Source organism: Geospiza fortis, unplaced genomic scaffold, assembly GCF_000277835.1.
Source record: "Geospiza fortis unplaced genomic scaffold, GeoFor_1.0 scaffold10, whole genome shotgun sequence".
Classification (NCBI taxonomy): Eukaryota; Metazoa; Chordata; class Aves; order Passeriformes; family Thraupidae; genus Geospiza; species Geospiza fortis.
In genome coordinates, this window is record NW_005054326.1 from 1,151,851 (window position 1) to 1,163,119 (window position 11,269).

Consider the following 11,269-nt stretch of genomic DNA (forward strand, 5'->3'; position numbering starts at 1 on the left):
TCCCCATCTTTCTGTCCTGGTTTATAAGCCTCTGTGTGTGGGGGAGTGGCTGTGAGCCTCTGTGGTGCCTGGTCTTGCAGACAAGAACAAACAGTACGTGTGTATTGTGCAGGAAGTTTTCCTCCCATATTTCAGTCTGCCCCACTGAAGGGTCTCTGTCATGGTGCACTGGGCACAGATGAATGACTGCAATGGCAGGAGGATTGCCACATTGCCACATTTCTTTGGTTCTCTGAGCTGGTGAGTGGGGAGAGGTAAGAGGGTGACTTCATTAAGTGATGTCATGCTTCCATCACTAACTCACATTCAGGGTTCTTTGTCAAGGCTCAAGGAGTGAGTTTGCTCAGGCAGTTTCCTGGGGTGAGGAAAGAATGGGATGAGATTTCAGAGCACGTGAATGCGTGATATGCACAGGCACAGACTGTGACATTGTCAGGTGGTGAAGTATGTGGGTGAGCAACATATGTCTAGCTATAAGGGGAGCTGCATTCAGCAGAATGGCCTGCTCCTTACAGGGGCCTCACGGACATGTAGAAAGTAGATGGGCTTGAAATAGTTCTGCTTACGCTGTAATGTCAAAAGAAAATATCCAGGGCAGTGTGGCATTGCTGGGGATGGGGCTGCAAGAACAATCAGCCCATGAAATTTATAAATAGGGGAGGTGCAAGATCTGATACTGAAAACCCCAGGCCTTCTTCAGGGAAAAGCAGCAATATGCCTTCTTTATTATCATACAGACCTACTGGTTCACTGCTAAAGAGTACAGGTAAAGTTCCCTGCTAAGTGCAAAGGTGATATGGTTGGGACACAAGTCAAACTAAGCACCAGAGACTCATAAAATGCAGATCCACCTGCACACTGTGGTATTTGGCAAGGGACAGTATGGTGTTCACAACACAAGGATGAACTCAGTTAGACCTGTGTGACTCCAAAGTCACTGGACTGACTTTGGATCCACTCTCCAGGGGCTGAGAGTTTAATATGGCCAGAAAAAATGCACACACTAGCATGGATGTGCAGGTTTCAGTAGAGATGGTACACACAATGCCATCAAAGGATGCAGCATAAAACAGTCCAGCTGTGACAGTCCTCCTGCACTGCCTGGACTATAACTCAAAAATTCTTTCACTAACAGCAGCCTTTCATCAGTTTTTCCCAGGATTCAATTTGTTCTGCACAAAATCCTGATAGCAATACAGCATCTCTGCCACTGAACACCTGCAGATGTATCCCACGTAGCGCAGCACGAAGCTTTTACCCAGAGGTGCAGCAGACAACTCTACTCCTCTCTCTCCTGAGCCTGGTGCCTGCTATTCATTTTTGGTGCTGCAGGGGTGTTAGGCAGAGCCAGCAAATGCTGCGGGATTCCTCAGTCCTGCTGTCTTTCCCTCTGCCCACGCAGCCAGCTGCCCACACACTGAGCTATCACAGCAGTGCTGCATAATGAAGCACTCACCATTCCAGGGATTTCACCCCCTCACGGTGCAGCAGGGATGGGGAAAGTGCCACTGCATCAATGTGTTTCCAGGGGCCTGCTCCAAGCCAGAGCACTGCCTTCCAAAAATGCAGGCAAGGCCAGAGAGACTGTGGCAGTTCCCACTAGAAACTGCAGGCTTTCAGCTCCTGCTCCAGGGAAAGCCAGGAAAAAGTATGTGTGCACACACACACAGCCTCAGCTCCATGGCCTATGGATCAGTGCCCACATCCCAAACCCCACAAGAGTAAACTGGCTTCTTCCTGGAAATAGACAGGGAAAGCCACAACCAAATAACTGCAGAAAGCTTCATGGCCCTCCCAGCCCCTTGGATAAGAAGCCACAAGGGGAGCCACATGTCCCATAGATACTGCTCAGAGATTGAAGAAAGACATCATTCCCCAGAGCTAACAAGTTATTTTCCTCACTCTTGTCCTCCAACCTGTACTCAGAACTGGAAATATGTCCCTCTCAGTTCTGTAAGAGTCCCAAATCTGCCTGATCTAACATCACTTCACTTCTGGGTGTGATCTGAGACCCACCCTAAAAACCTCTCTTCCGAATCCCTGCCTCTCAGAGTCCTCCATGGTACACATATATAAATCCTGTGCATTGCCCCTTTGTCTGTGAAAAACTTTTGCCTGGGACTGCATAATGATCAGTCCTTGCTTTGACTAAAATGCCCACGCTAATGTGTGGAGAAACGTTCTTGTAGTATGGGTACATTACATCTTCATTATTAGGGGACTCAAATGGAAACAAAGACAGAGATATGAGAGTGTGATGATAAAGCAAAACCCAGCACTTCTCGTGGCTTGCTTAGATGAGAAAAGTCTCATCAAAAGGCAATGAGCAAATCTTAATCTTCAGGGAGCTCAGCTCCTTTCTGCCTATCCACGTGTGACCCTGTGAGTTAACCTCTTCTGACGGTGACCTCTGCTCTGCTTTTGCTTTCATACCTACAGCCTTCTCATAGGATATTAAACTCATATATGTGAGAGACAGGTGACTAAACCTGGTCTGTCAGGTGAAAATCTACCCAAGTATCTGAAGGAAAATGACAGCCAGAGATACAATTTTATCATTATGACTCATACTGGGCCAGCTAAGCTCAGCTCTACCTCTGTCTCCCTCTCTCTTTCCTTGGAATTGCCCCATGTTAAGTAACCAGGGCTGGGTTTACAGTCCTAGCTATGTTTGTTCCTTTGCAACAGAGTGGAGCAGAGCGATCCCAGGCTCAGCTGGTGGATGCCAAATGGACAGCAGCTGGAGCTGAAGGTTCAGTGAATTGTGAGAGCATGGGCACTACTCAGGGGCTTGTTCCTCTCTTAGGCAGAAGAGAAGAACAGTACTTGGGAGAATTTAGGGAAAAAGCTTCTGGGAAGCCAACCTGTGTTGTGCACTGCATACCCAGATAGCCATGCCCTTGAATATCAATGAACTTCCCTGGAGATGGATCTAGACCAAGAGCCTTCCATCATCTGTTCCTGTGAAGCATAACACTGGATGGGAAATAGGGGAAGAGTCACTTACATATTAAAGAGGTTCAGTCCAATGCGGTAAAGGCGTTTCCTCATGGTGTCTGTGGAAAGTGTGGGTGACTTGCAGCTGGCTGGGTTCTCGCAGTGGTACCTCGGCAGACTGAGGATCATGGCCTGCAGGGCTTCTTTTGAGGACACCTCAGAGGCTGACTTGGCTGAGGTGGAGGTGCTGCTGCTGCTCAGCTGCTCTGAGTTGTCTGCATTCTCAGACTCCAAGCCTTTGCTTTGTCCTGCCTCATTGCTTGCATCAAACTGGAGCTTCTGCACCGCCATCTGATCCGGCTCAGCACTGCTGTCCCCTGTGCCATTGGTACTGACATCCACCTCGGTGGAAGTGAGGCTGTTCTCAGGTAAGCTCTCTGGGGCAGACAGTAGTTCACTGGCTTCTCCCCCTCCTTCTCCCGGGCTTTCTTCAGCCTTGGTAGCTGGAGAGAGCCCAGCCTGGTCGTTGCTGCTGAGACAGTTTGCCATGGACACCGAGGTAGATGATGAGACAGAGATGTTCTTGTTGTCGATCTGAACTGTGACATCTCGAAAAGCCATCATGAGAGTGCTGCTGCTCTTGGGTAGAGTATCTGGCAGGAGACCTTCCTCCTTCTCCTGATCCTGTAGCTCAGCCTCTAAGTCTTGGTTTGGCTGCATGGAGCTAGCACTGAAGGTCTCCCTGATCTGGTAGGAGCCCCCATCTTGCAGGGAGCACATGGTCTTGAGGCTCCAGGTACTGAGGGCATCATCGATGGATTTCGCCAGGGACTGAACTTGTTCAGTGAAGGAGTCCTCCAGCTCAGTTAGTGCCCCACTGATAGTGGCTGGCAGGGACGGGGACCTCACCAGTGGGATGCCCACGAAGTTGTACCCCTCCACCAGGGCCTTTTCCGCGGAGAAGCTCTCCGAGTTCTGCACGCGGACTTTCCTCAGGGAGATGCGGCTCGGCATGCGGCTCTCCAGCAGCGAGTTGCGGATCTTCTCAAAGTTCTTGCTGAGCTGGTACTGCCGGAACGCGGTCTGGATGGTACAGGCTGCCCTGCGGGCCACCAGGTGGCCGCCGTATTTGTGTTCTAGCATTTCGATCTGAAAAACAGAGAGCAGATACATTAGGTTTTGCTGATTGCCTCCTGATGGCTGCTTATTGTCCAACTTTCTACATTGATTAGTCTTCAATGACTGTCAAAGGGACTTCTGACACCGAATTAACTTTTCCCTGCAATGCCATGCCCCTGATTTCAACAGAAGGTTCCCATTTGGGCATGACTGGCTAAATCATCAGCGCCATGAGCTTCCTCACAGCTGTAACGGGATCCTGCTACTTCCCAGAGTGCCAGTCATAAAAGCTGGAGCCTGCAGGTGCCCTTCCCTTGCAGACTCACTTCTGATGGCCTTTAGGGCAAGTTCATCACTGCAAATACAACATTCCAGCAATATGTCTTCCTGCTCAGCGGTGCTCTGGTAATGCCAAGCATTATCTCTTGTCTCAGAGTATTACTAATGCTTCTCCCCTCCTTAGCAACCTTAGGAAATACTCTCAGCAAAAGGAGAAATCATTCAGAAAAAGGGAAGAAAATTTAATTTTTAAAGGCAGAGAATGCTGGCTTGATCTAGCAGTTAGCAAGAAACATAAACTTCCATGTAAGTTAGTGGAGGCTGGGTTTGTTCTGAGTTGTGTCTTTTAAATATACGCTGAATCCCAAAGCGTATATTTTTCCTTTTTGATATCTGAATTTTTCAGGTGTCAGCCAGCAATGAAAGGAAAAATATCCAGAAAAAGAAAGACTCTCAGTTTTGAAAGGAAAAAAGTCTGAATTTTAAATGTTGAGACAAGATAATAAAAAAAGCAGAAGGAGGATTTACCTGAGCTGGTAACGACAAACATATGTAAATACATTGATACACACCATCTCAACTGGTTTCAGCAAAGCAGGTATGCATGATCGCTCCTGTAGTCTAGAATTTAAACTTCCTGGTAATCCCCCCACTCTTCCTCTGCAGCTGGGTTTTCACTAACAAGTTCCAGGAGAATGACAGATGATTTGGTTCCAATGAGTGACTGACAGAGGACAAGGGGGACAGCGTGAAGATGAAGGTGGAAGATGGGGTTAAAAAAAAAAGAAGAATGAACTCAAACTACCTTCAGTGAGGTTTAGGCTGAACTATAAGCTATCATTGGTACTTTAAAGGGCAGAGTGCAGTTGCAGACTGTAGCGTTAATATGTGTCTGCACACATGTAGAAAAACCAAAAAAAGATGAAAGGCAGGACTGAGAGTGCTGGTGAAGTCAGTCCTGAATTAGCAGAGGATTCACTGCATCAGTCATGTGGTGAATATGAGCTCGTTAGCAGAACCAAAGGATGAGTTTTACTGACTGCTTCCTCATCCCCAGACACAGCATTTGTCCCTCACCATGCCTTGTTGGCCCAGTACTCACAGTTTGAAAAGCTGAGCTCTACAAGATCTGAGCTTAAGTGCAAATTGCTTTCACAGTCCAAGTGAGACTGAGGCATGAGCCTCAGCTCACAGAGTCATGTCGTGTCACCTGCTTCCTTATTTTTCATAGCATGACGTAAGTTACAGATAAAACCACCAGTGAGTGATATAGGTACACGTAAAGACCTGGTCTGACAGCTATGAGAAGTGTAAATGACCTCTGGAATCTTTCCAATACTGACTCCTCTGGAAGTAGAGGAAGATAATGTGACCTTGGGAGATGACAGGCAGAGAGGAACAAGCTAAGCCCAGCCATTTTGTGCCTGCACTGGTATCCTGGCTGTGGAGCAAGTACTGGGAGCCTGACATTTATGGAAGAGAGTGGGATGGGGAGCACATCCTTTCATATTTCCCTCTCTGGACATGAAGCAGGGACCTTTGCCTTGTGCTCAAACAGCAGGCTTCTGTTTTCTGTCTGCCTTGCCCTTGAGCTCATGGTCTCTCCAAGGCAAACATCAAAGCCCAGCACTAAAAAATACCAGCAATTTTCTTAGTGATGGGGTTGGCCACTGCAGCTGCAGAGGTAGCTGGCTCAGAGTTCTGTTTACTCCTGATTTAAAGAACATTTGCCTAATACTTTCACTGCTGCCCTCCCAGAAATGGTCTGCATAAATGTTGCTAAAAATCACCCCCCCAATAAACATGGGTACAGTGTCATTTACCACAAGACCTGGCAGCAGGCCTTTTGGATAAACAAGGACATCTTATATCCCGCCATAAAACCAACACTCCTGACATGTCTTTGAAGTTGGCCTGCCTGGAAAGAGACTGAACTACCCCTTGGCCCATTCCTTCAGGATGAAGGCTCATGCAAATAAATGTAAATTACACCAGTAACCTGCAAAGGCCCAACCCAGATAGTTATTGCTGACAACTGACCGTTGAAATAATGAGCTGGTTAATGAAATAATAATGATCTGGTTAATGAAAATGTAGAGCTAATTGTGTTAGGAGGGAGAGAGGAACAAATGAGAGGGACAGAATAACAGTAAAATGCAAAATAAAGCAGAAGCAAGAGCCTTGCAATTATCTGAGGTTTCCAAGGAGGTGACAGCCATTCTGAAAACAAGAAATTCATATGCTCTGATCTTATTAGAGGCCAAGACAAGATGTCATTGCTGATCTAAAGTAAAAGGCCAGTTTATCTCATGCAAGGACGGTGCCAAAAATGGCAGACTTTAATAGCTAGTGAGGAGAGATCCTTCTAAAAGTCCAAAGGAACAGAGCAAGCTGTCAGTACCTCGATAAAAAACATCACCAGCTTTTTGCAGTCCATAATCTCAGTCCTCCCAAAGGACTAAGGCATTAAGGAGCAGAACAAGATATGAAGTGAGAGGACTCCTAGATCTGAAGTGAGAGGACTCCTCATCAACTAGTCTGTTTTCTAGTTCATACCAGGGGTGCAAGGCTGGGTTCTGCCTGTGATCCACTGCCCACTGGCACTGTCCAAAGCAAGGGGAATCCTACAGTATCTTTCAGCAGGCATAACAGGGACAGGGAGTGTTCCAAGGGATACTTGAGAAGACTGGCAGAGCTATATGCAGCATCCCCATAGAGAGAAGTGCCCTCCCCACTCTTGTTTGCTAGCAGTGGGTCTCTTCTCTTTTTCTTTGCTGTTGCCCAGACATTTGCTGCTTATGGATGTCTGAGACATCCTCATTTGCTGTCAGATCGAGCTAACTGACAGTGCAAAGGAATTAAGGATCTCACACAGCTGTAGCCTGTGTTCTTCCCCTCCAGAGGAGGGAAGGGCGTCTGTTAGCACCACGGCAGTCACGGGTAATGGAGATATAAGTTTGGATGGCTGGAGGAACCTTCTGTTCTCATCTGAGAGCTGAGAAAGGCCAGACATGATTGGCCTTCTCTTGCTCCTAATAAACCCCATGAATTACAAGTAATTGCCTACTTAAAGCTACTCTTCTCTGGGGAATGATCCGACAGCCGGCGCCAAAGGAAGGGAAGAGCAGGAGGGGGATCAGGGGGGATTTCAAAGAATAATTAGCTTAATACATTTCTGGGCCTCAGTATGAACACTCATTCTAAGCAATTGTGGCTGAATTAGAAATGGCTGTGAAATATCCACTGCCATGAGGGATAGCATATGAAGGGAGATTTAACAAGGTCAAGGCAAGCCAAAAGGCAAGCCAAACTGCAGGCCTGGATATGGCCAAACATTTGAGGTGCACATCCCCATGGCTTTGGTGCCCATAGGCATAAATTTATAAATCTGCCAGGAGAGACCAGGGCCTGATCTTATTCTCAGTTAGCACTGGTTTTCTACCCAGGTTGCCACCATGTTATAACCAGGAAAGAATCAGGCTCAGGGACAGAATCTGAGTCACTCAAGGTAATGCATGCATCATAAAAAAATTAGAAAAAAAAGACTTAAAAAGCATACATGTCACTCATTCTTAATGCTTCTCCCTCCCTCCAGCCTCTCACAATGGAGGACATTGCTATAAGGGATATTTGTTAATGGAGTGTTTTCCTTCCTCCATGGGACACGTGCTGCCCTTCAGCACCGCCCAAGTGTATGTATGACTGAAAGCATGTTCCCTACATTACAACAGAGCCTAAGCACAGGGGAACTTTAGTACTTGAGTCTCTGTTCTAACCTCCCAGCATAGAGTACTTCTGCTCTGTGCACTGTCACAATTCTCTGCTTCATGGGGTAGTGTAGGGAAATAGAATATAAGCAAATAAAGGTAGTATAGAAAGTAATCTTAGCCCCTAAAAGTTGCAGCCAATTACTAAGGATTAGGAGCAGGCCTGATGTTAACAGGCCACAGCTGTAGCCAATAAGAAGAAGAGTGTTATAAAAGAGTGGATTGGTTGGCTGAGGGGAATTGGAGTTGGTTGGTTACTGTGAGGATAAGGAGGAGTCAGTGCCCAGAGGAGCTGCCTACAAGACACACGAAGGAGGTATGGAACTCTGGCAATAAGGAACCTTTGGGATATAATGACAACAGGGTAGGGAGCAGGGAGAGCCATGAAGTCACTCACCAACTCTCTAGGATGATGCTGAGGGGCTATGGCTGGTCTAAGTCATGCAGAGGAGGCTGCACTTTACCCTTCTTCCTTACTAGCACTCAGTCCTCTCTCAAAAGGTAAATGTGACTTCAATTGTGCAGTGAAACTAAAAGTGTCTCCTTACACCTTTTTCTCTTACTGTGAGTTCTATTCCTGTATTACAAGTTCTGCTATAAGTAGTGTTCTACCGGGACAGCACTGTGCAGGTCCTATCGCTGTTATTCCCGTTTAAGAAAACTACCTGATGAGTAAATTGATAGGAATACCTATAAAAACACATACTACAGTGGAAGAATTAGTACTCTTCATTGCCTGAAAATCCCCCTTTCCAGAGCTGAAGGCAATTCACTGAAGACACCCATGAGTCTGGAGAGGCACACAATTTGTAAGGCCCCTTTGGTGTGAGGAAGGTGGTTTCACCAAGGAGATAGGCTCAGTCCCTGCAAGGTCAGTTCTGCGAGGCACCAGACATTAATGAACAATCAGCTGAACATGTCTCTCTTGTTCACATGCAGCCAGGGCAGATTTGGCCTCTGCTGCAAGAACAATGATAAGGCAACATGACCTTAAAGCTAAAATAACACAGGACAGACACTCCCCAGGACAAACCAGAGTAGCTGGAGGATATCAAGGAGGCTATGAACATGCAGTCAAGATGTGGCCCACCCTGAAGATATTCACATTAGCTTGTGAAGCCAGTTAGTCTCTCTTATTTTTTTTTCCTGGTGTGAAGCAAGAATTCTGTCTGAGTATGGAGTGTTTTGAGAAAGACAGGGCTAGAGAGCGAAGGTCTCTTTTGCTCAGAAATCTGTTGGTCATTGATCTGACATGTATGTTTAGGGACAGCATCTGTGCCTTGAGGGAAGTGGTAGAGAGATGTCCCAGAAGTAGCAGCTTCTTCTGTGGAAACCTCATTAGCTGAGACCCTTCAGCTGCAATAGCACAGCTTGCACTGAACTCTCCCCCTGTCACTTGTCCTCCTCACCTCACAAACTGCAGGGTGTGCATATCCTACAGCCTCTGACTGAGCTGCCTTCCCAGGGAAAAGGCACAAATTGTGCTTTAGGTTCTGTTTTGCACAACAGCTCTCTTGGACTGTGATCTGCAGAGATGAGCAGGGAGGGACACATTCCACCTGTAAGGAGGAGGCCAGCTGCTATTAGCCCCTGTCCCAGTGTCTCCTGCTGGGAGTCCACCAGGACACGCAGCTGGAGATGGGCAGCTTGTGCTCTGGAGCTAGGCTGTAGCCCCAGGCACAGAATGCAACTCCTAGGACTGAATGATTTTTCTCTTAGCCTGGTAAACTTGCCTAACTCTTCAGCATCCTCCTCTGGACTGAGGGCAGTGGTGGCAGCAGTGCACAAACATCGTAGTAGATGCTGTGCAGGACACTCATTGAATAAACCCCACTTTCATGCTAATGCAGAAATGTGCTGGGGGCCTGCCCTGCATGATCCAAGATGGCAAGATGGTTCTTGGAGACTCACCCATGAGGGAAGTAATTTGGAACAACCAGTTGCCAGGAGCCCTATTGACAGTGTACACTTATGAGCAAGGCACTACCCTTGGATGCTGCTGCTTTTGGCTGCCTGCAACCCATCTCTAAGCCTACACTCACAGCTGGGTTTCTAGGTCCATTTTGGACCACTGAATCCAGGCAACAAGAAGCAGATGCCAGCAGGTTTTTGTGAAAGAGTGACTCAGTCACAGGTGGGGAATCTACTTCCTCCATCAGCCTCACGTACCCAAAGGGCCAGCTAGGCAGGGCAAAAGCTCCAGGTGAACAAAAGGCTAATGTATTTGCTGAAAGTCATTCCACCACAGTGCAAATTCAGTCCCACCCTCCCCAGCCCCTTCTCCCACAGCCTGAGGAGGAAGCCTTGGTACCTGTTTATTCTTTAGGTCAAGGGAGAGCTCATAATCGGAGGCAGCCGCATGGGAACACGAGGCCGTCCCTTTGCTGCGCTGCACTCTCACTGGGGAGCCCGTGTGGTGGAGGCTCGCCTTCTGCACCAGAGGGGAACACCCCGCTGCCTGCTCTTCTTGGAGCTCCTCATGCTGGGCTCTTAGCGGGTCGGACCTGCCTTCCTGGCCACTCTGTCTGCCGGCCTCCTTCGGATCCTCCGTTTCACACCCGGCTTTCTTGCTTGTGGAACCGCTGGGATCGTCACTGTGAACAAAACGCAATGTTTTGCTTTTTTATTTGTTTATATTATATTTGATTTATGACCATGTTTGTTGCTGTTCACTATACTCGTTCCCTGAGCTGCGTTTTAAATGTCTAGGGAGCCTAGGCTGTCAGGGGTCTCCTCCAGTGATGGATCAGGATTGGAGGTTGATCCAGCCAAAGCTCTGATGCCTCCCTAAGGGCAGGCTCCCCTTTATGAACCAATTCTGTGACTCCTCAAACTGCCTGGTTGCCTCCCTTCCAGCTGCTGCAGTTGGAGGAGGTGGAGAGCCAAGGAGGGTGTCATGGTCTGTGGACACTTCTCCTGCCCTTCGGAGCAGCTGGCAATCACCCCTGTGCACTTGCCACCTACTGCTCAGCATCTCTGCACATCCTGAGTCCCATCTGGCATGGAGCCTGGATCCCAAGGAACCAGTTTCCTCTTGGAGTTCCTAAGAGCATGTGGGAAATGGGGCAGGGATGGCTGAATGTTTCTGAGTTTCCAGAGAAACTCTTGGAGACCTGAGAGGGGGCAATAGAGCCAGCCAGCTCTGAGATCCTGACCCTTGAAAGAGT

At 47.8% G+C, this 11,269-nt stretch overlaps 1 protein-coding gene across 5 annotated transcripts in view; it reads right to left on the reverse strand.

Moving 5' to 3' along the window:
* Positions 1-11,269, reverse strand: part of IQSEC3 (IQ motif and Sec7 domain ArfGEF 3) — a 52,181-nt gene that overhangs the window by 23,129 nt on the left and 17,783 nt on the right. For 4 of the 5 annotated variants that reach the window (XM_031057053.1, XM_031057056.1, XM_005421028.2 and 1 more), the window contains exon 2: positions 3,008-4,086. In XM_031057053.1, coding sequence (XP_030912913.1) covers positions 3,008-4,080 — 1,073 coding nt within the window. In that variant the 5' untranslated portion in view covers positions 4,081-4,086. Of the gene's footprint in view, positions 1-3,007; positions 4,087-10,413; positions 10,697-11,269 lie in introns of all 5 variants that reach the window. The other variant, XM_031057054.1, reaches the window with a different exon arrangement.